Source organism: Ranitomeya variabilis, chromosome 1 (assembly GCF_051348905.1).
Source record: "Ranitomeya variabilis isolate aRanVar5 chromosome 1, aRanVar5.hap1, whole genome shotgun sequence".
NCBI classification, from domain to species: Eukaryota; Metazoa; Chordata; class Amphibia; order Anura; family Dendrobatidae; genus Ranitomeya; species Ranitomeya variabilis.
In genome coordinates, this window is record NC_135232.1 from 971,042,080 (window position 1) to 971,063,585 (window position 21,506).

Genomic DNA, 21,506 nt, shown 5'->3' on the forward strand with positions numbered 1-21,506 from the left:
GACAAGAGCAAGTGGGATAATATATTACAGACCCTAACTTGAGCACCCCGTGCTCGATAGTATACTCACTGTATCATATGGGGTACATTGCATCGTATCTATCTTCCACTTTGCCCACAGCTGATGCCAGACCACGCTGTTTAGTCTTCTGTATCTCCCATAGTGCAAATATGCATTTTAGTATTATAAGGTAGCAGTAGTTACCAGCAATCAGGGGTACAGTCCAGGTAGCAGCTCGTCCGCCCCCACTCGCGTTTCGGACCTTTCTTCTTTGGGGGTCTGCATATCCGTATTGTGCATCCTATTTATGGCATTGCCGCCATCCTAAGGGTTGGGGGAGCAGCATCGCGTGCCCGGAAATGGCGGCCCCGGCTGGAAATGACATGCACATCTCCATGTCAACTGCGATGCCAGACGGCGTCTGCGTCACGTGATGGTAGGTCCTGGTTGGACAGCACCAACCATGGAGAGACACCGAAAGCTGCCAGGGGCAGCAGAGACAGGGAATACATGCACGTACAAGCAGAGGGCGCCCTCACAGTGGCACAGCCGCAAATACCCACCATAGCCTATACCTGTCACAAGAACTCCCAAACAAGTGAGTAATACATCCAGATAATACAATACAGCCAACAGAAAAATAAAAAATGGAAAAATTAGGAACATAAAATACCATACACAATAGATGGGCATAGCAACAATAGACACTATTGATAGGGACATCCTAGTATTGATGTAGGCATATTATATCAGTCCGTGCTGAAGCTCCATATAGCGTATATTACTTGTCTTGGCTTCCCACATCAATCATCCATCATTCCAGTTGCAGGACGTATCCAAATATCTTGTCAGGATGAGGGACATTCAGAGTATCAGACCACAGAATGGATGAGACAATGTAATTATATAATGTATAGTCAAATCTACCAATATAAAACAATAATTAAAAACTTGTATAAAAACACAATAGAACGAAAATGTATAGGGCAACAATTAAAGTATACAAATAGAACTCAATCATAGAAATGGGACAAAACTGATGTTTTCATTGAGTCCAGATGGATGGACCATGTCAAGGGTCCAAATCCATCTCGACTCCCAATTGGGCAAGTCTCTTAGAGATTCCTCCACCGCGGATACCGACATCAAGCGTGTCGATGCCACGGACCCTAAGTAGGCTACTGTCACAGTTATGGTACATTTTGAAGTGGCAAGGGAGAGTCTTCAACATGGATGCATCCTCATGGGCTGCCGTGGCCACAACTCCCAACACGTTATCTAGTTCCTACTTTTAATTGACGTGTCGTCAATCCTACGTATATTTTATTACACAGACACACTGCATAGTAGATCACATTTTTACTCGTACATTAGATCCGCTTTCTGATATCAAATTGTTGTGATCCACTAGAGTCCATGAATGTGTTGCTGCAGTCAGTTAGGACACGCCACACAGCAACGTCAGGGGACTCACCCTTCCCTCTCCGCCGCTGTATCAAGAAAAGTAATTATATGCTCACCTATATAGTGACTACGGACCAAATGGTCCCGTATGTTTTTTGAACACCTTGCTGTGGCGGCAGCCCTCTCAGGTAGGAATCGTGAGACAATGGGGTCAGCCTTCAGGATATGCCAAGATCTATCTAGTATCTTTCTCACGTGTTGAAAATGAGAATGAAATTTAGTCACAAAGCGGACAATATCCTGATCTTTACTTGTGCCGGTCCCATATAGTAACGTATGTCTTGATAAGTGCCTCGCCCTCTCCCACAGCCCCAGGAACAGATTGGCGTACGAAGGTGCACAAGCCGCGCCCATCGCTGTTCCCTGGAGCTGCAGGTAGAAGGATCCGTTAAAAAGAAAAAAATTATGAGTCAGAAGAAATTTCAAAAGATAAGACAAAAATTCGATGTCACTGGGGGGAGAGACTAGTCATAGATAAAAAATGCGAGACGGCTCTCAGTCCTTCCTGGTGGCGAATATTAGTATAAAGAGACTCTACATCACATGTGACCAGGAGCATGTCCTCGTCAACATGGACGGAGTCAATCTTTTTAAGAAAATCAGACGTGTCTTTAAGATAAGAGGGAATAGTCTCCACCAGGGGCTTGAGAAAAAAATCAATATATTTCCCAATGTTCTCTGTAAGTCCACCCACCCCTGAAATGATAGCCCTACCTGGAGGTGTCTGGGGGTGCTTGTGAACCTTAGGAAGCAGGTACAGGGTTGGAATGCAATGTTCCTTACTCATCAAGATATCACGAACTTGTGCAGTGATCACACCATCCGAAAGAGCCCTCTGTAAGATCTTGAATAACTCTTCTCTAAATGAAATCAAAGGGTTAAACGTTAACCTCTTGTAACAAAGGGGATCCCTAAGGAGACGCTGTGCCTCAGTCAAATAGAGTTTCATTGGCCAAATTACAATGTTCCCCCCTTGTCTGCTGGTTTAAGGACAACGTCCTTAAATTGTTTGAGTTTCTTTATAGCTTGTGTTTCAGCTGAAGACAGATTATTATGTTTAATAGAAGTTGGAATTAATTCAAAATCATGAGAAACCAATTTGACAAAAATGGCCACATTGGGACATAATGACAAAGGGGGGAACTTTCTATATTTAGGGTACAAAGACGGAGGCACCTAACCCAATGAGGGATTTGAATGTTCACGGGCCAATTCTTCCAGAGTTTGTAACGCCAATTGTTCCTTCGGTAGTGGAAAGGCCTGTTGAATCTCTTCATTGTGGTGCCACTTTTTAAAGAGTAGGGATCGCGCAAACATATGTAGATCTTTGAGGGCCAAGAATGGAAGATAAATTTCAGCAGGGCTGAAAACATGTTCAGAGAGAGTGATTACCTTTGGGGTGTTTTTTTGAGAAAAATAATTCTGGCCACGTTTGTTATTGGACTCTTTCCGTTCCCACTTCCTTTTACCAGTGTTTCCAAAACGAGATTGCATGGAGTGTTGAGATGTATCAGACACATCACCTGAAGAGGATGCTGAAGAGACAGATGGAGATCTATTTTTTCTCCCCAAGGAGTTCACCCGTCTCCATCTATACATTGTTTTATTTTGGAAGCCTGTTGACAATATCCTGATCTTTACTTGTGCCGGTCCCATATAGTAACGTATGTCTTGATGAGTGCCTCGCCCTGTTATACACTTTTATTATTTTACGATTACTATATCTTCGTTCCACTAGCAGTCTTTTTAAATCTTCAGCTTGTCTCACAAAATCATCGTTGGTTGAACTTAATCTACGAAGACGTAGAAATTGTCCAGTGGGGATGGATTGAATCATATGTCCAGGATGGGAGGAGGTGGCGTGCAGAAGCATGTTCGTAGAAGTGGGCTTGCGGAAAATATCCATTTGTATCTCCCCATTATTGTCCCGCTTTAATGTCACATCTAAAAATTCAATAATCACATTTGTATGACATAGATATTGCGGTCATTCATATTTAGAGTTGATGTAAATTCCTGGAGTCGTTCCTTGGGTCCCTTAAAAACGAAAAAGTTATGGGTCAATGTGAATTTCAGTAGCTCAAGTACCAAATCCCTAATATCTTTTGGTAAATTAGATGTACCCAAGAAGAATGCCACTGCCCGGAGGCATCCTCATGCCTAATGCTGGTGTGCAGGTACTCAATGTCCGCTGTCACCAACATGGCATCCCTATCCAGATAAAGTCCATCTACCCGCCTCGATAGGTCACCCGTATCCTTGAGGAATGATTTTTAAGTCCTTCTACAAGAGGCTGCAGTTTGGAGTTTATCCACCGATTAATATTTTCCAAAAAGTTCCCCCTACCTGAAATGATAGGACGACTGTGGGGCCCCCTGTGCATCCTTATGAATTTTAGGTAGCAGGCAGAAGGTGGCGATCGTGGAGGGCTGTAGCCAATTCCTTGGTAATCATCCCCACCTCTTTAGCTCCATTGACAATGGCCTGTAATTGTGCGGTATAAGCGGACAAGGGGGTAAAGGTAAGTTTCCTACAACACATTTTATTGTTCAGTTGGCGAAGGGCCTCCTTCTCGTAGAGGACCTTAGGCCACACCACAATATTACACCCCTTGTCTGCTGGTTTAAATACCACATCAGGTAAATTCTGAAGGATGCGCATGTGACCATATTCCTCTTTCGAGAGATTATCGTGATGAATGTAACGTGGAAACTTGAGGAACGCCTTACTTACAATTTGTACAAATTGAACTAGAGCAGGTGCAGAGAACAGCGACCAAGGTTATTAGAGGACTGGGGGTCTGCAATACCAAGACAGGTTATTACACTTGGGGCTATCTAATTTGGAAAAACGAAGGCTAAGGGGTGATCTTATTTTAATGTATAAATACATGAGGGGACAGTACAAATACCTTTCTGATGACCTTTTTACTCGTAGACCTGAGACGGGGACAAGGAGTCATCCTCTAAGTCTGGATGAAAGAAGGTTTAAGCATAATAACAGACGCAGATTTTTTACTGTAAGAGCAGTGAGACTATGGAACTCTCTGCCGTATGATGTTGTAATGAGTGATTCATTACTAAAATTTAAGAGGGGACTGGATGCCTTTCTCGAAAAGTATAATGTTACATGTTACATATACTAGTTTCCTTGATAGGGCGTTGATCCAGGGAACTAGTCTGATTGCCGTATGTGGAGTCGGGAAGGATTTTTGTTCCCCAATGTGGAGCTTATTTAATGCCACATGTTTTTTTGTTTTTTTTTGCCTTCCTCTGGATCAACATGTTAGGTTAGGCTATGGGTTGACCTAGATGGACTTAGTCTTTCTTCGACCTTAATAACTATGTTACTTTATTTGTCGGTGGCAAGTTCCTCCAAAGTGCGTAGTGCTATTTGCTCTTCCTCTGTGGGAAATAATTCAAACGATTTACCATTAAAAAAAAAAAAATAATAATAATTTTTGTAAATCAATGAACGTGTGAACATATGGAGGCACTTTATAGCTGTAAAGGCATCAAATGCCGCAGCTGGTGAAAATGATAAACCTTTTTCAAGGAGTGCTAAATCAATGTCGGTGAAATTATGCTGACTAAGATTGATTACTTTATTGTCACGTCTTTGATAATCTGGTGATCGATATTCATGTCGACTATATGGATGAAAATTGAAAACTTTCTGCCTCCTTGATGACGCTCCTGAGCTAGTATCATAGATGTCCCGGATGTCTTGGACTGATTTCTCACTGATGAGACAGAGGACTGAGATGGTATACGTCTAATTTGATGCCCTTGTGGCATAGGCTTCCTCCACGGGTACACCCTATTATTTTTATAGTCAGGTATGTCCCTATTAAATTTTCTTGACTGAGTTTCATGAATTTTCTTGACCACATCTCTAATACCTTCTCCATCTGACTGTTAAAATTGGCTAACTTTTCAGGGGTGCCACCCACATTAAGTTCATCTTCTGCAGTCTTAATTGATATATCCAATTGTGCTATATTGGTATTATTATTAAGATCACTTAACAAACGCATCAATGTGTTGGAACAGCCACTGCACGCCTCCTCCCACCTGGCCACAAAGTCTCCATCCTCCACTGGAAATGTGGGGACTACACAGACCCGCAGGCCTCTAGGTATAATTTTCTTAGTCAGATACTTCTTGAAAAATGTGCGGTTCCACCACAAAGTGGTCCTTTTAATCATCATATTCTGTAGGGTTAGTGCTTGATCATGCCATCTACGATCGATGGCCACTTGAGAACCTGGCCCATCACCCCCAAACACCTTATCAATTTGAGAAAGCCAAGCTTTTTTTGGCCTTTAAGTCCATATTAATAAGTAGGCCTGTGCAACACACAGCAAGGGTTAAATAATGATATCTTATATAACAATTACACATCTTACAGAATATTCACCCTCGGACATTATAGGGAACATGTGTAACAATATTTGGACTGATATGACCTATCGTCATACATCATATAAATATACCATGCACAAAAGATACTAGGTCCATATAAATAGAAAAAATACAAACTTTATTATTAAAATACAATAAACTCAGATGAGGGGGACAGGAGTATGCAAAAATTGTCACACACAATGTAGTGCAGTAGAATGGGACACGCAAAAAAATGGACAAGTGGCAGTGGGATAATATATTACAGACCCTAACTTGAGCACGATAGTATATTCACTGTATCATATAGGGTACATTGCATCGTATCTATCTTCCACTTTGCCCACAGCTGATGCCAGACCACGCTGTTTAGTCTTCTGTATCTCCCATAGTGCAAATATGCATTTTAGTATTATAAGGTTGCAGTAGTTACCGGCAATCAGGGGCACAGTCCAGGTAGCAGCTCGTCCGCCTCGATGCACGTTTCGGACCTTCCTTCTTCGGGGTCTGCATATCCATATTGCTCATCCTATTTATGGCATTGCCGCCAACCTAAGGGCACCGCGTGACCGGAAGTGGCGGCCCCGGATGGAAATGATGCGCACGTCTCCATGTCAACCGCGACGGCATCGGCGTCACGTGATGGCAGGTCCTGATTGGACAGCACCAACCATGGAGAGACACCGAAAGCTGCCAGGGGCAGCACAGACAGGGCAGACATGCGCGTACAGGCAGAGGGCGCCCTCACAGTGGCACAGCCGCAAATACCCACCATAGCCTATACCTGTCACAAGAACTCCCAAACAAGTGAGTAATACATCCAGATAATACAATACAGCCAAAACTGAAAAATAAACATAAAATACCATACACAATAGATGGGCATAGCAACAATAGACACTATTGATAGGGACATCCTAGTATTGATGTAGGCATATTATATCAGTCCGTGCTGAAGCTCCATATAGCGTATATTACTTGTCTTGGCTTCCCACATCAATCATCCATCATTCCAGTTGCAGGACGTATCCAAATATCTTGTCAGAATGAGGGACATTCACAGTATCAGACCACAGAATGGATGAGACAATGTAATTATATAATATATAGTCAAATCTGCCAAAATAAAACAATAATTAAAAACTTGTATAAAAACACAATACAACGAAAAAATATAGGGCAGCAATTTAAGTATACAAATAGAACTCAATCATAGAAATGGGGCAAAACTGATGTTTTCATTGAGTCCAGATGGATGGACCATGTCAAGGGTCCAAATCCATCTGGACTCCCAATTGGGCAAGTCTCTTAGAGATTCCACCACCGCGGATACCGATATCAAGCATGTCGATGCCACGGACCCTAAGGAGGCTACTGTCACAGTTATGGTACATTTATCGCCACGTTCAGAATCGCCCGATCTATCAATAAAAAAAAGGATTAACCTGATCGCTTAGCAGTGTAGCGCTAAAAAAAAGCCAGAATTAGAGTTTTTTTTGTCGCTGCTACATTGTATTAAAATGCAATAACAGGCGAACAAAAGATCATATCTTCACCAAAATGGTATTATTGAAAACGCCAGCTTCATACGCAAAAAAATAAGCCCTCCCCTAACCGGAGATCACGAAAAATGGAGACGCTACGGGTATCGGAAAATGGCCCAAATTTTTATTGTTTTTTTTTTATTATTATTTTTTAGCAAAGTTTGGAATTTGTTTTCACCACTTAGATAAAAAAAGAACCTAGACATGTTAGGTGTCTAGGAACTCGTAATGACCTGGAGAATCATAATGGCAGGTCAGTTTTAGCATTTAGTGAACCTAGCAAAATAGCCAAAGAAAAAACAGGTGTGGGATTGCACTTTTTAGCAATTTAATTGCATTTTAATATTCTATTACACAACATGGTAAAACCAACAGGGTTGTTCAAAAGTACAACTCGTCCGGCAAAAAATAAGCCCTCACATGGCCATTTTCACAGAAAAATAAAAAAGTTAAGGCTCCGGGAAGGAGGGGAGCGAAAAACGAAAGCGCAAAACCGAAAAAAGCTCCTGTCATGAAGGGGTTAAAGTAGATCTTGGGTCGGATTATCACTTTATAAAGGGAAATTTAAATAATTTTTAGCATTATTACTTTTGAACAGGCTACTCAAGGAATTACTGCTTTACATGGGGACTCCTGTTTTATCACTACTTTTATAAGGGAGTATTTGTAATATAGGGGTATGTGTCCACGTTCAGGATTGCATCAGGATTTGGTCAGGATTTTATGCAGGTAAAATCCTGACCAAATCTGCACCTGAGGTCACTGGCAGGTCACCTGCATTGTCCTTGCGTTGTTTCAGCATTGTAAGGACATGCTGCGTTCTGAAAAGACGCGCCACATGTCCGTTTCCGTGGGTCTGCCGCATGCGTCTTTTAATGCATAGTGGAGACTGGATTTCATGAAATCCCCTCCACTATGCTGTAACATCTGGACTCTGCGTGTTTGACGCTGTGGCTCTACGCAGCGTCAAACATGCAGCGTTTCCTGAACGTGGAAACTTACCCTTACTTTCCAAGTGAGTACTTGGGGACTTACAACCTACAGAGAGGCGCACAGGACTTCTACGATTTGTTTTCAGAGAGTGTGGCTCGTGATTGTCTTTCAGAGCAGAATGTGGCTCTCAATGTCCGATAAGTTGGGGACCCCTGTGTTAGAGAGATTTTCTGTTTATGGAAAGACATTCACCTGGGGCGTCCTAATAAGCAGTGTAATCTCATTTTGATGCTTTCTATGTGCACAAATGTAACCATTGTGGTAATACGATTTTTATATATTTGTAGTAAAACTTTTCCATTGTGTCTGTCAGAATTTAGGTCTGAGAGATAATGTCTCTCCTTGTGGAGAGTGACAAGCCGGACATGCCAGTGTAAGGAGACTTGTAGGCAAGGCTTGTTAAGGGTTAATGTCGACTTCTAGGATTGTTTCTTCCAATAGGTGGCACTAGCGTTCAAGTCCTCTTCCTCTGGAGAGGCGATTTCCGTGTCAGAATTTATTGAACCTTGCTGCACACTGAGCTATAGGGTATTGTGCTGTTAAGTTACTATGAGATTGAATTCAATATCCCGTACTGACGTTTTTTGTTTTTTTTTATAGGATATTCACCATTTTCTTGGTGACAATTTATCTGTTCGCTTTGATCCTGTAATGCTGTTAAGCTCTTCCATCAATTTCACAAAGGCTGCAACCATTGTTTGCTCAGGTAAGCCAACTACATGTTAGCAATTTTGTTTTTGTTTTTTTTCCCTGGATATTGTGTTGATAAGGTTCTTCTGAATGTTGAATTTTTAAAGAGAATCTGTCTCCAGGTTTTTTCCACTTAATCTAAGAGCAGCATAATGTAGAGACAAGAACCCTTACTCCAGCGATGTGTCACTTACTAGGCTGCTTAGTGTAGTTTTGATATAATCACTGTTTGAGACTATCATGAGAGGACAAAACTGCTTATAGGTGTCCCATGAAGTTGTTTCAGATGCAAAAAATTCATATGCAAGAATATATTTTTATTCTGAAAGCTACATCAATATCCCAATTTCAGTGCTGTTTCAGGAAGCGTCACTTCCACATTCATTAATCATATGGGCATGGACCCTTCATCCCCTGTTTGTCGGTGACCTGTATGAAGCTAGGGGGCTGTCTGACTGATTTATTAGCTAAGCAAGACTCCTCCTGTGTGTTGACCACCCATGATGGAGAGGATTGCCAGTTTAGCTAAATGAGCAGGATAGCCACCCCCTTCATCATGTGCTGACACACAGAGGTGGAGGCGTTCTGCGCTATGTCGGGAGGAATGTAGACGAGCAGCTTCCTACACCAGTTGTGAAATGGGAACATTTGGAGGAGCGTCTGTAAACATACCGACAAATAATTGATCAACAAGCATAGTTAGTAGGGTGATTGTGTTGTGTATAAACGCATTAAAATCATCATTATCTGTAGTAATAGTGTGTGCATAAAATTCTTGTTGGCTTAATAGGGTATTACAAAAAATAGCTTGTGCGTGGCCGATTGGCTTGTGCGTGGCCGATTGGCTTGTGCGTGGCCGATTGGCTTGTGCGTGGCCGATTGGCTTGTGCGTGGCCGATTGGCTTGTGCGTGGCCGATTGGCTTGTGCGTGGCCGGTTGGCTTGTGCGTGGCCGATTGGCTTGTGCGTGGCCGGTTGGCTTGTGCGTGGCCGGTTGGCTTGTGTATAGCCGATTGCCCATTGTTTCATTGCCATGGTCGTGATGTGTAAATGTTAGTAATGAGTGAATGTGCTTGGATGAGGTGATATCTGAGCATGCTTGTGTGCTAACCAAGTGTCTTCGGCGTGCTCAAAAAAATATTTTTGAGTCCCTGCACCTGCATGATTCAGAGCTGTTCGACAGCTGCAGCACATGCATGGATTGTCTAACAGGCAGGCCATCATCCCTGCATGTGTTGTGGCTGTCGAACAGCCGCGGGGACGCAAACATATTTTTCGAGCACGCTGAAGACACGCTGCTAGCACACGAGCGTGCTCCGATATCACCTTATCCAAGCACATTCTCTAATCTCTAGTAAATGTACCTTTCGTTTTGTTTCCAGACATTGCAGAGTTAATAAGGGAGTTGCATTGCTCAGTAATATGGCTTTACACTGCTACTCTTTTAGCATTTGCTCTGTTTGCATTACTGTTGTGTGTTATTGATCCAGTTATCTACCTTCGAGGTGTTTAATACATTTAATTAGTAGTTCAGCTGGAGAATGCCATCCAAGCATGGTCGGACTATGGCTGCGCAGGGTGTTACCACATTAGTTTTCAGAGAAGAAACTCTAATCAAAACTCTTGGTGGTTTTTGAAGAGTTTCTTTTCCAAAAACTAAGCAAAAAAACAACAAATAGCTCAGTGTGAGTACACTCTTATTGCGATGTCATGACCTCTTGTATTCGATACATTACCAAAAGTGGCTGCATGAGTAAGCAAATTATGAGAGAAAAGGCAAGGATTGTTTCAGGCTATGTGCACACGTTAGGATTTTGTCAGGCTTTCTCCTCAGGTTTTGTAGCCAAAACCAGGAGTGGAACAATTAGAGGAAAAGTATAAGAGAAACATATGCACCACTTCTGCATTTATCACCCACTCCTGGTTTTGGCTACAAAACCTGAGGAAAAATCCTGACAAAATCCTGACAAAATCCTGACAAAATCCTGACAAAATCCTGACGTGTGCACATAGCCTCACAGAAGATTGCTAAGAAGAAGCCAGTAACAGAAAGTAGCTGATAGGAGGGAGGTTGGCGGCTCAGAAAGCAGCAGATGGCTTCACTGCCACATGGTAAGGTGGGTGTCTGTTGGGGCAGTAACCTCAGAGGTCAGTAGGCAGGACATGGCTTGTGTGGGAGACGTCGGCTGTTGTGCCGCAGATAGCCGGATGGAGGGAAGCCAGGAGTAGGGAGAAGCCGGTACCTTGTAGGAAAGGGGAGGCCATGAGCCATTGGTTCACACACAACAGCTGCAGCGCAGTTATTCTGCTATTGTTGGAGAAGGCAGACCCAAGGTTGGAAAGGTTTTTGTTTCCGATCACTGGTGTGCCCAGGCACAGTACACTATATAAAAGACAAACTGTGCTTCACTCGCTGTATTCATATCCAGCGCTAAGTCTCTGCTGCTGTTTGTTGTTTGCACTGCTGACATCACGTTGACAGCGCTGCAGCCGATCACTAAGCTCAGCGACCCTGCCAGTGTAGACAGTGTGAGATACTGAACTCACCAACTGCACCTGAAGACACAACTTTTCTATAAGTTCAAAGCCCCCTGTGAGGAGCCCTCAGCTCTCCGTACATGTCTGTTATAGTAAATACTTCTAATCTCCATGAAGTTGCAGTTATGGGGCATCTCGTCTAATAACGGTGTTGTGATACTCCTCCTATTCATTTATGGTTCAAGAGAAAACTGGGGGTTATTTGTCATAGGGGTGTGTCCCTACCTAGTCTGATATTGTCAGCCCTGATTGGACAGTGTCAGGTGGAGGCGGGACTTCTTCCCAACTAATAGCACCCAGCTGTGATTGATGCATACATGTCTAGGAGTAGCAGAGGAAAGCCACAATGCACCGCTCTAAGGAAAGATCCTCAGGAATTGATATTTTATTGAGAATTCAATTATTTACTAAAACACACATGTCTGATACTACTAATAAATGTGCCATTTGATAAATATGAATACATATTAGACCATGGAACAACTACTATCCTCCATTAATTATTTTTTACTTCTGTTTTTCTACAGGCTTTCGAGAGTCTGAGTGTGACTCCTCTGATGCAAAACGACTTGACGTCCTAGAAGCTGCTCCTCCCCCGTCCCTGTGCGTTTCCTACAACAAATCGGAGGGGTACGTTAACGCCACGGGAACCTTTTATGAGTTATATGAGTGAGGTACTATGTGATGGCACCCGCACAAACAGTGAACTCAAACTATTCTGTAGAATGAAATCTGATCAAACAGGTTGTGCAATTAATAATATACATGAATTATGTAATTCAGAAAAAATGGATTTAAAAGAAAGTTTATTCACTTTGTTTCTTATTCCCTTTGTTCCATGCAGTTTCTATAATTGCTATGTAACTGTGTGGTCTTCTGTAAGGCTGTGTGCACACGTTCCGGATTTTTCGCGTTTTTTTCGCTATAAAAACGCATAAAAAACGAATACATATGCATCCCATCATTTATAATGCATTCCGCAATTTTTGTGCATATGTGCAGTAAAAAACGCAGCATGTTCATTAATTTTGCAGATTTTTTGCGGATTTCCCACTATATTATTGCATTGGCAACCTCCGGAAAAATCTGTAAGAAAAACGCACAGAAAACGCGAGCAAAAAGCGCACAAAAAAGGCATGCGGGTGTCTTGCAGAAAATGTCTGGTTTTGTTAAGGAAATTTCTGCAAGAAATCCTGACGTGTGCACATAGCCTAAGGCTATGTGCGCAGGTTCAGGATTTTTCGCGGTTTTTTCGGCTGTTTTCCGTGGAAAAAACGCTTAAAAAACACATACATAAGCGTCCCATCATTTTTAATGCATTCTGCAATTTTTGTGCACATGATGCAGTTTTTTCCGCAAAAAAAAACGCATCTTGGTAAAAAACGCAGCATGTTCATTAATTTAGCAGATTTTTTGCGTTTTTGCTGCTATTTAATGCATTGGGAAGCTCCGGAAAAAAATGCACAAAAAACGTGAGAATCACGAAAAAAAAACACATGCGGATTTCTTGCAGAAAATGTCCAGTTATGTTCAGGAAATTTCTGCAAGAAATCCTGACGTGCACATAGCCTAATACCGTATTTTCCGGCGTATAAGACGACTTTTTAACCCCTAAAAATTGTCCCAAAAGTCGGGGGTCGTCTTATACGCCGGGTACGGCGTGTGCAGGGAGCGATCCTGAATGTTCCCAGGGTCTGAAGGAGAGGAAACTCTCCTTCAGGCCCTGGGATCCATATTCATGTAAAAAATAAAGAATAAAAATAAAAAATATGTATATACTCACCCCTCCGAGAAGCCTGGCTGTCACCGCTGCAAGCGTCTGCCTCCTTTCCTAAGAATTACAGAGCGTGAAAGACCTTCGATGATGTCACGGTCAGGTGACCGGTCACATGAGCGGTCACGGACCAATCACAGGACCGTGACGTCATCGAAGGTCCTTCACCCTCTGCAATTCTTAGGAATGGGGGCAGACGCTTGCAGTGGTGACAGCCAGGCTTCTCGGAGGGGTGAGTATATACATATTTTTTATTCTTTATTTTTCACATGAATATGGATCCCAGGGTCTGAAGGAGAGTCTCCTCTCCTTCAGACCCTGGCAACCACACGCCGTATAAGATGACTGGGCGTATAAGATGACCCCTGTCTTATACAGCAGGCATATCCCAAATTCCATATTTTATATGGAAAAGTTGGGGGTCGTCTTATACGCCCAGTCGTCTTATACACCAGAAAATACGGTAGTTGTTACTGAATTTCACCCATTCTGTTCCACACCTATCTTAGTCATAAGCCACTTTCTGATAGGATGGATTCTCCGACTGCATAGTTAGAATCCCAGTAAACCTATGGCCTAGGGATATGGTGTTGACCCTATTACCTCAGTTTGAAAGTCCTAAGAGACGCCTGGTGCAAATAGAGCTTCCAACAGCTGTAGAGACACTATTTTCAGAGAGCTGTCGAAAAACCACTTAGTTTTATTGTTCATATATTTTAACCCCTTACCGACATATGATGTACTGATGCATCATATGCTGGCTCCTTGACTTTGATGTTTCCTTGCACGTCGACCTTGGAACTTTCCCTGCACATGACGGCTGATTTAATTGGCCGACATTTGCCTCTAACTGCCGAGGTTATGCATATTTACCTGTAAAGTCTTGCTGAAGGAAGGGGGCTCGGAGTGAGTTGTTCCATGCTCCCATCGGAGCTCCAGTGACGCTGTCATGACGGCGCACCGATGGGTTGTCATGTCAGCCATTGGTCTGCTGATGGCCCTTATGCCTACTTATGATCCCCCTGTGAAAGCCAGCCCACGGCTGCCATTCATAGGAAATTGTGATTTTAACTATACATAGTAGTGCCATGTATAGTACATCAGACTAGCACAGCTTCAAGTCCCCAAAGGAGAATTTTAAATGCAGTAAAAAATAAACATTTGGGATAAGGTGAGGTGAAAACAAAAAATGACAATGACGTTAAGGGGTTAATGAGAGCATACGGTGCTTATTGATGCAAGTATGTATCTATAATATTTTCTCAATTTTTATATTTCTCCAGGTATCTGAATTTTGACACTGCAAAAATATCATTTTTCATGCAACAACTTCAGAATCCCTCTGGGTTGTGGTCACTGTGGCTGGAAAATAACTTGAACTTTCCTGTAATTCTCACTGATGTGTTTGTACCAGAACAAGTCCAGGGGCTCTTTAAGGTACAATGGTTATTATGGCAGCTAGTGCTAATATACTATAATCTAAATATATATATATATATATATATATATATATATATATATATATATATATATATATATATATATATATATATATATATATATCTAATATATAAAGCTGAATGTGTGCATGTATGTGTGTATGTATGTCCGGGATTGGCATCTGAACCGTCGCAGCTACAGCCACAAAATTTTGCACAGTCACACGTCTGGACCCCGAGAGCGTCATAGGCTATGTTGTGAGGTGAAATTTTAACCCCTATCTACATAATGGTGAAAAAGTGAAAGGAAAAGTGTTGGAGGCAAATTAACAGCTGCCAGATGTGAACAAGGGGGACTTAAAGAATGAGAGCGATGGAGCCAAAGAGTATATACTGTACAGTTGCTAAGGTGGGGCCCCGACATGGGATAATCACCACACCACCACGGGGATATGAACACACACACAAAATGCGCCACACACTACCACGTGCTCGAACACATATACCACCCTCAGCGCACATTTCACCACACATACACCAACCTCGCAACATAAAAGTCGAAACACATAAGTCGCCGCTCAAAACTCGCTACGCGCAAAACTCTCCACATGCAAAACTCGCCACACGTGCAAAACTCACCTCATGGAAAACTCGCCACACGCAAAACTTGCACACGCGGAAAAATTGCCACATGCACATAAGTTGCAACACATGCAAAAGTTGCCTCACACAAAACTTGCACATATTCAAAAAGGCACCACACATAAAACCCGCCACGCGCAAAACTCGCCATGCGCAAAACTTGCTGCACACAACTTGCTTATTAAACTAGAGCCGTTAATATACCTACATGGAGTAGACCGCCTTGTATTCTACAGTTTTTATCATCCGGTCAGGCCCCATTTTTTATCAGTTATTGCCTATCAAAATCGGCCATTTATGTCTATGGGGAATCATTGAAAATGTATAAAAAAAAAAACTGAAGACATCCATTTTATATATGTTTTCAAATGATTTATTGCAGTAACAATGGAAGAAAGGTTCAGACAACATCCTTCAGTTTTTATGAGCGAAAGAGGGGTGCAAAACAGCTGCCAAGCGGGAGATTTTTTATTTTTTTTTTATATATATATGTAAAATAGAAATTGATGTTGGTATGCCCTAAATGCAAAAGATGTAGAGAAATGCCTTTGTTTTAGGATATAGAGTTTTTTTTATTCTGAAAGAGTGTGTTCTGCCCTCTCCCGGACAAGCATTCAGAAGAAAATACATTTTCTTATCATTTGTTTTTTTACTAGATACCTCTACTGGTAAAATTGTATGGAAACTGTTGAAGGAAAGAGAGCAAATAGTGTCTTATCTGAGGTTAAAAGGTTAATCCATAAGATTGCACTCACCAGATGTAGCTGAAGCATTGAAAGGATTCGCTGCAGCAGATGCACGAGTGCAGGAAGGACCAGCCGTTGGCTACAGATTGGGATAATTGTGGTAAATTTCTGCACTGCTGAATCACTACAACAATTATTACTACCAGTGACTTTATTATTCTATGCGTTTCAGAGTCCGACTCCTTCGTCAGGAAACACCACAGGAACCTGTGAAACGCGTAGAATAATAAAGCCACATGTACTAATAATTCTGGAATTCTAGTACTTCAGCAGCGCAGAACTTTACCACAATTATCCTAATCTGTATCTACTGGTAAAATTTGAAACCTTAATAGGTAATTTTATGTAAGAAAATCTTGTTACCCCCGAAACGTCAGATTGGTCATTTGGTTCAGTGCGCCTCGCCTTCCCATCTACTTGGTTTCCATCCATGTCTCAATTTCTCTGGCTTCTGTAAAGCCACAGCTGTTAGCCAATAAAGAGGAGGACGGAGATAAATGAAATGAAGTACCGTAGGTGGGAAGGTGCACGGATCTTTTTGGCCAAGACAAGGGTGCACCAAGGTAGTGTGCTTGATTTGAAGAGTTATTTTGTGTTGTCAGACTGTCCTACATATATAAAGGGTTGAAAAAAGGAATGGAGTCCATCAAGTTCAACCTTTCTCCACTTGCTATACATTCTATATCCATTATTACATTATTTATAGCCTACAATGCCATTTGTTGTGAGAAGAACATCACCATTTGTTCTTTTTATTTATGTGTTCTATTATTCTCATCTGTTCAGATATGTGCGATAGGCCTTATAGGAAATGGCCAAATCGCTCTGAACTGGGGTCTGGATTTCAAAATAGGTCTGAATTTACGGATTACTAGGACCCTCACTTATCTTAGGCTACTTTCACACTTCCGTCTTCTGGGAGCTGTCGCAATGTGTCGTTTTGGAGAAAAAAACGCATCCTACAAAGTTGCCCGCAGGATGCGTTTTTTCTCCATAGACTTGCATTAGCGATGCATTGCGACATATGGACACAAGTCGCATCCGTCGTGCAACGAATGTGTCGTGTTTTTGGCGGCCGCGACGCACAGAAAAAAGTTCCATGTAACTTTTTTTTTGCGATGTGACCGCCATTTTCGACTGCGCATGCCCGGCCGAAACTCCGCCCCCTCCTCTCCGCTCATCATAATGGGCAGCGGATGCGTTGTAAAACTGCATCCGCTGCCCACGTTGTGCTAAATTTAGCACAACGTCCGTCGGGCCGACGGTTTGCGATGGCCCCGTACCGACGGAAGTGTGAAAGTAGCCTAAAAGACAGATCCCCGGAGTGTCCACTCTGAACAGTATGATGCTCCCATATGTGTCTGACACTCCATAGTAACAGGAACTGCTTGAGATAGGTGAGCGCTGTGCTCTAACATCTGCAGTCCGGTAGAGCGGGAATAGAGTGGTGGCACACTGAATCTGAGCCCTGCTCTCGGGATTGGTGAGTGATAAAGCAATAGAACCCCACAGCAAACAGCAAGCTGTATCATGTCTTGTGGATAGGTGATAATCACCATTTATGACCCAACCTCCTCTATAAAAACAGCTTCACTTTGATATGACACTCCACTCCAAACTGATAGGGAATGTAGATTGTGAGCCCCAATGGGGGCAGTGTCAATAATGTCTGTTAAGTGCCGTGGGCTATGATGGTGCAATATAAGCAAAGCAAAATAATAATAAATTAATTTGTAACGTGTTAAGATGATTTAGGGCAATTGCGGGCTGTAATATGTGACTGAGCTTACCTGTTAGCATTCTCCTTGAAGTGTTTACTAGAAAGCACCCTTTTTTGGTCAGTGAAGCCGGCAAGCCGCAGGCCTGATGCTTTTCTACTATATAATTGTCTAAGGGGTACTTCCGTCCTTCTGTCTGTCTGTCCTTCTGTCTGTCTGTCCTTCTGTCTGTCTGTCCTTCTGTCTGTCTGTCCTTCTGTCTGTCTGTCCTTCTGTCTGTCTGTCCTTCTGTCTGTCTGTCCTTCTGTCTGTCTGTCCTTCTGTCTGTCTGTCCTTCTGTCTGTCTGTCCTTCTGTCTGTCTGTCCTTCTGTCTGTCTGTCCTTCTGTCTGTCTGTCCTTCTGTCTGTCCTTCTGTCTGTCTGTCCTTCTGTCTGTCTGTCCTTCTGTCTGTCTGTCTGTCCTTCTGTCTGTCTGTCCTTCTGTCTGTCTGTCCTTCTGTCTGTCTGTCCTTCTGTCTGTCTGTCCTTCTGTCTGTCTGTCCTTCTGTCTGTCTGTCCTTCTGTCTGTCTGTCCTTCTGTCTGTCTGTCCTTCTGTCTGTCCTTCTGTCTGTCCTTCTGTCTGTCCTTCTGTCTGTCCTTCTGTCTGTCCTTCTGTCTGTCCTTCTGTCTGTCCTTCTGTCTGTCCTTCTGTCTGTCCTTCTGTCTGTCCTTCTGTCTGTCCTTCTGTCTGTCCGTCTGTCCTTCTGTCTGTCTGTCTGTCCTTCTGTCTGTCCTTCTGTCTGTCCTTCTGTCTGTCTGTCTGTCCTTCTGTCTGTCTGTCTGTCCTTCTGTCTGTCTGTCTGTCCTTCTGTCTGTCTGTCTGTCCTTCTGTCTGTCTGTCTGTCCTTCTGTCTGTCTGTCTGTCCTTCTGTCTGTCTGTCTGTCTGTCCTTCTGTCTGTCTGTCTGTCCTTCTGTCTGTCTGTCTGTCCTTCTGTCTGTCTGTCTGTCCTTCTGTCTGTCTGTCTGTCCTTCTGTCTGTCTGTCCTTCTGTCTGTCTGTCCTTCTGTCTGTCCTTCTGTCTGTCTGTCTGTCTGTCTGTCCTTCTGTCTGTCTGTCTGTCCTTCTGTCTGTCTGTCCTTCTGTCTGTCTGTCCTTCTGTCTGTCTGTCCTTCTGTCTGTCTGTCCTTCTGTCTGTCTGTCCTTCTGTCTGTCTGTCCTTCTGTCTGTCTGTCTGTCCTTCTGTCTGTCTGTCTGTCCTTCTGTCTGTCTGTCTGTCCTTCTGTCTGTCTGTCTGTCTGTCCTTCTGTCTGTCTGTCCTTCTGTCTGTCTGTCCTTCTGTCTGTCTGTCCTTCTGTCTGTCTGTCCTTCTGTCTGTCTGTCCTTCTGTCTGTCTGTCCTGTCTGTCTGTCTGTCCTTCTGTCTGTCTGTCTGTCCTTCTGTCTGTCTGTCTGTCCTTCTGTCTGTCTGTCTGTCCTTCTGTCTGTCTGTCTGTCCTTCTGTCTGTCTGTCTGTCCTTCTGTCTGTCTGTCTGTCCTTCTGTCTGTCTGTCTGTCCTTCTGTCTGTCTGTCCTTCTGTCTGTCTGTCTGTCCTTCTGTCTGTCTGTCTGTCCTTCTGTCTGTCTGTCTGTCCTTCTGTCTGTCTGTCTGTCCTTCTGTCTGTCTGTCCTTCTGTCTGTCTGTCTGTCCTTCTGTCTGTCTGTCTGTCCTTCTGTCTGTCTGTCTGTCCTTCTGTCTGTCTGTCTGTCCTTCTGTCTGTCTGTCTGTCCTTCTGTCTGTCTGTCTGTCCTTCTGTCTGTCTGTCTGTCCTTCTGTCTGTCTGTCTGTCCTTCTGTCTGTCTGTCTGTCCTTCTGTCTGTCTGTCTGTCCTTCTGTCTGTCTGTCTGTCCTTCTGTCTGTCTGTCTGTCCTTCTGTCTGTCTGTCTGTCCTTCTGTCTGTCTGTCCTTCTGTCTGTCTGTCTGTCCTTCTGTCTGTCTGTCCTTCTGTCTGTCTGTCCTTCTGTCTGTCTGTCCTTCTGTCTGTCTGTCCTTCTGTCTGTCTGTCCTTCTGTCTGTCTGTCCTTCTGTCTGTCTGTCTGTCTGTCTGTCCTTCTGTCTGTCTGTCCTTCTGTCTGTCTGTCCTTCTGTCTGTCTGTCCTTCTGTCTGTCTGTCCTTCTGTCTGTCTGTCCTTCTGTCTGTCTGTCCTTCTGTCTGTCTGTCCTTCTGTCTGTCTGTCCTTCTGTCTGTCTGTCCTTCTGTCTGTCTGTCCTTCTGTCTGTCTGTCCTTCTGTCTGTCTGTCCTTCTGTCTGTCTGTCCTTCTGTCTGTCTGTCCTTCTGTCTGTCTGTCCTTCTGTCTGTCTGTCCTTCTGTCTGTCTGTCCTTCTGTCTGTCTGTCCTTCTGTCTGTCTGTCCTTCTGTCTGTCTGTCCTTCTGTCTGTCTGTCCTTCTGTCTGTCTGTCCTTCTGTCTGTCTGTCCTTCTGTCTGTCTGTCCTTCTGTCTGTCTGTCCTTCTGTCTGTCTGTCCTTCTGTCTGTCTGTCCTTCTGTCTGTCTGTCCTTCTGTCTGTCTGTCCTTCTGTCCGTCTGTCCTTCTGTCCGTCCGTCCGTCGTCCTTTCTTTCTGTCATGGAATCCAAGTTGCTGATTGGTCGTGGCAAAACGCCCACGACCATTGCCACGACCAATCAGCGACGCGCACAGTCCGGAAGAAAATGGCCGCTCCTTACTCCCCTTTTTTTTAACAGGGATATCATGGCCACATTGCTATATACTGTACGTGGGCTGCGCAATATACAACGTGGACTGCGCAATGTACAACGTGGGCTGCGCAATGTACAACGTGGGCTGCGCAATGACCCGCGTGGGCTGCGCAATGGACAGCGTGGGCTGCGCAATGGACAGCGTGGGCTGCGCAATGGACAGCGTGGGCTGCGCAATGGACAGCGTGGGCTGCGCAATGGACAGCGTGGGCTGCGCAATGGACAGCGTGGGCTGCGCAATGGACAGCGTGGGCTGCGCAATGGACAGCGTGGGCTGCGCAATGGACAGCGTGGGCTGCGCAATGGACAGCGTGGGCTGCGCAAGGGACAGCGTGGGCTGCGCAAGGGACAGCGTGGGCTGCGCTATACACTACGCATACATATTCTAGAATACCCGATGCGTTAGAATCGGGCCACCATCTAGTCTTTTTTATAAACTTTAAGGATTGATTCAATACTGGTGAAACACTTATTAATATCACCAGGGTGCTGCATATATTTTTATAAATAGTCTACACTTCCTGGACCGGTGCCGTTCCTCCTCTTCCGGTGCTGTCCCCCACTAGTCTCCTGTAAGAAATAATTTCATGTGACAATTGCATCCAATCAACAGCTGCAGATTGGCCGCAGCCTTCACATTTTGCCCTTGTTGCTGCAGCATCAGCGGCGGCTGATTGGCTGGAGTAGTCATGTGACATTGTTAGTCAGGAGACCAGCTAAAGACACAGGGCTTGAGGAACGTCATCAATCCGAGAAGCAAGAATAAGTCTTTGTTATATTTATTTATACTAACTTTGGGCCTTTAACAATGAGTTGTCCTGTAGTTGACGACCCCTTTAA

General features: G+C 43.6%; 1 protein-coding gene across 3 annotated transcripts in view; it reads left to right on the forward strand.

Moving 5' to 3' along the window:
• TMEM131L (transmembrane 131 like) overlaps positions 1-21,506 on the forward strand; it is a 161,739-nt gene that overhangs the window by 88,822 nt on the left and 51,411 nt on the right. For all 3 annotated transcript variants that reach the window (XM_077279362.1, XM_077279361.1, XM_077279363.1), the window contains 3 exons: positions 9,005-9,110; positions 12,159-12,261; positions 14,689-14,842. In XM_077279362.1, the coding sequence (XP_077135477.1) occupies positions 9,005-9,110; positions 12,159-12,261; positions 14,689-14,842 (363 nt within the window). The remainder of the gene's footprint in view (positions 1-9,004; positions 9,111-12,158; positions 12,262-14,688; positions 14,843-21,506) is intronic.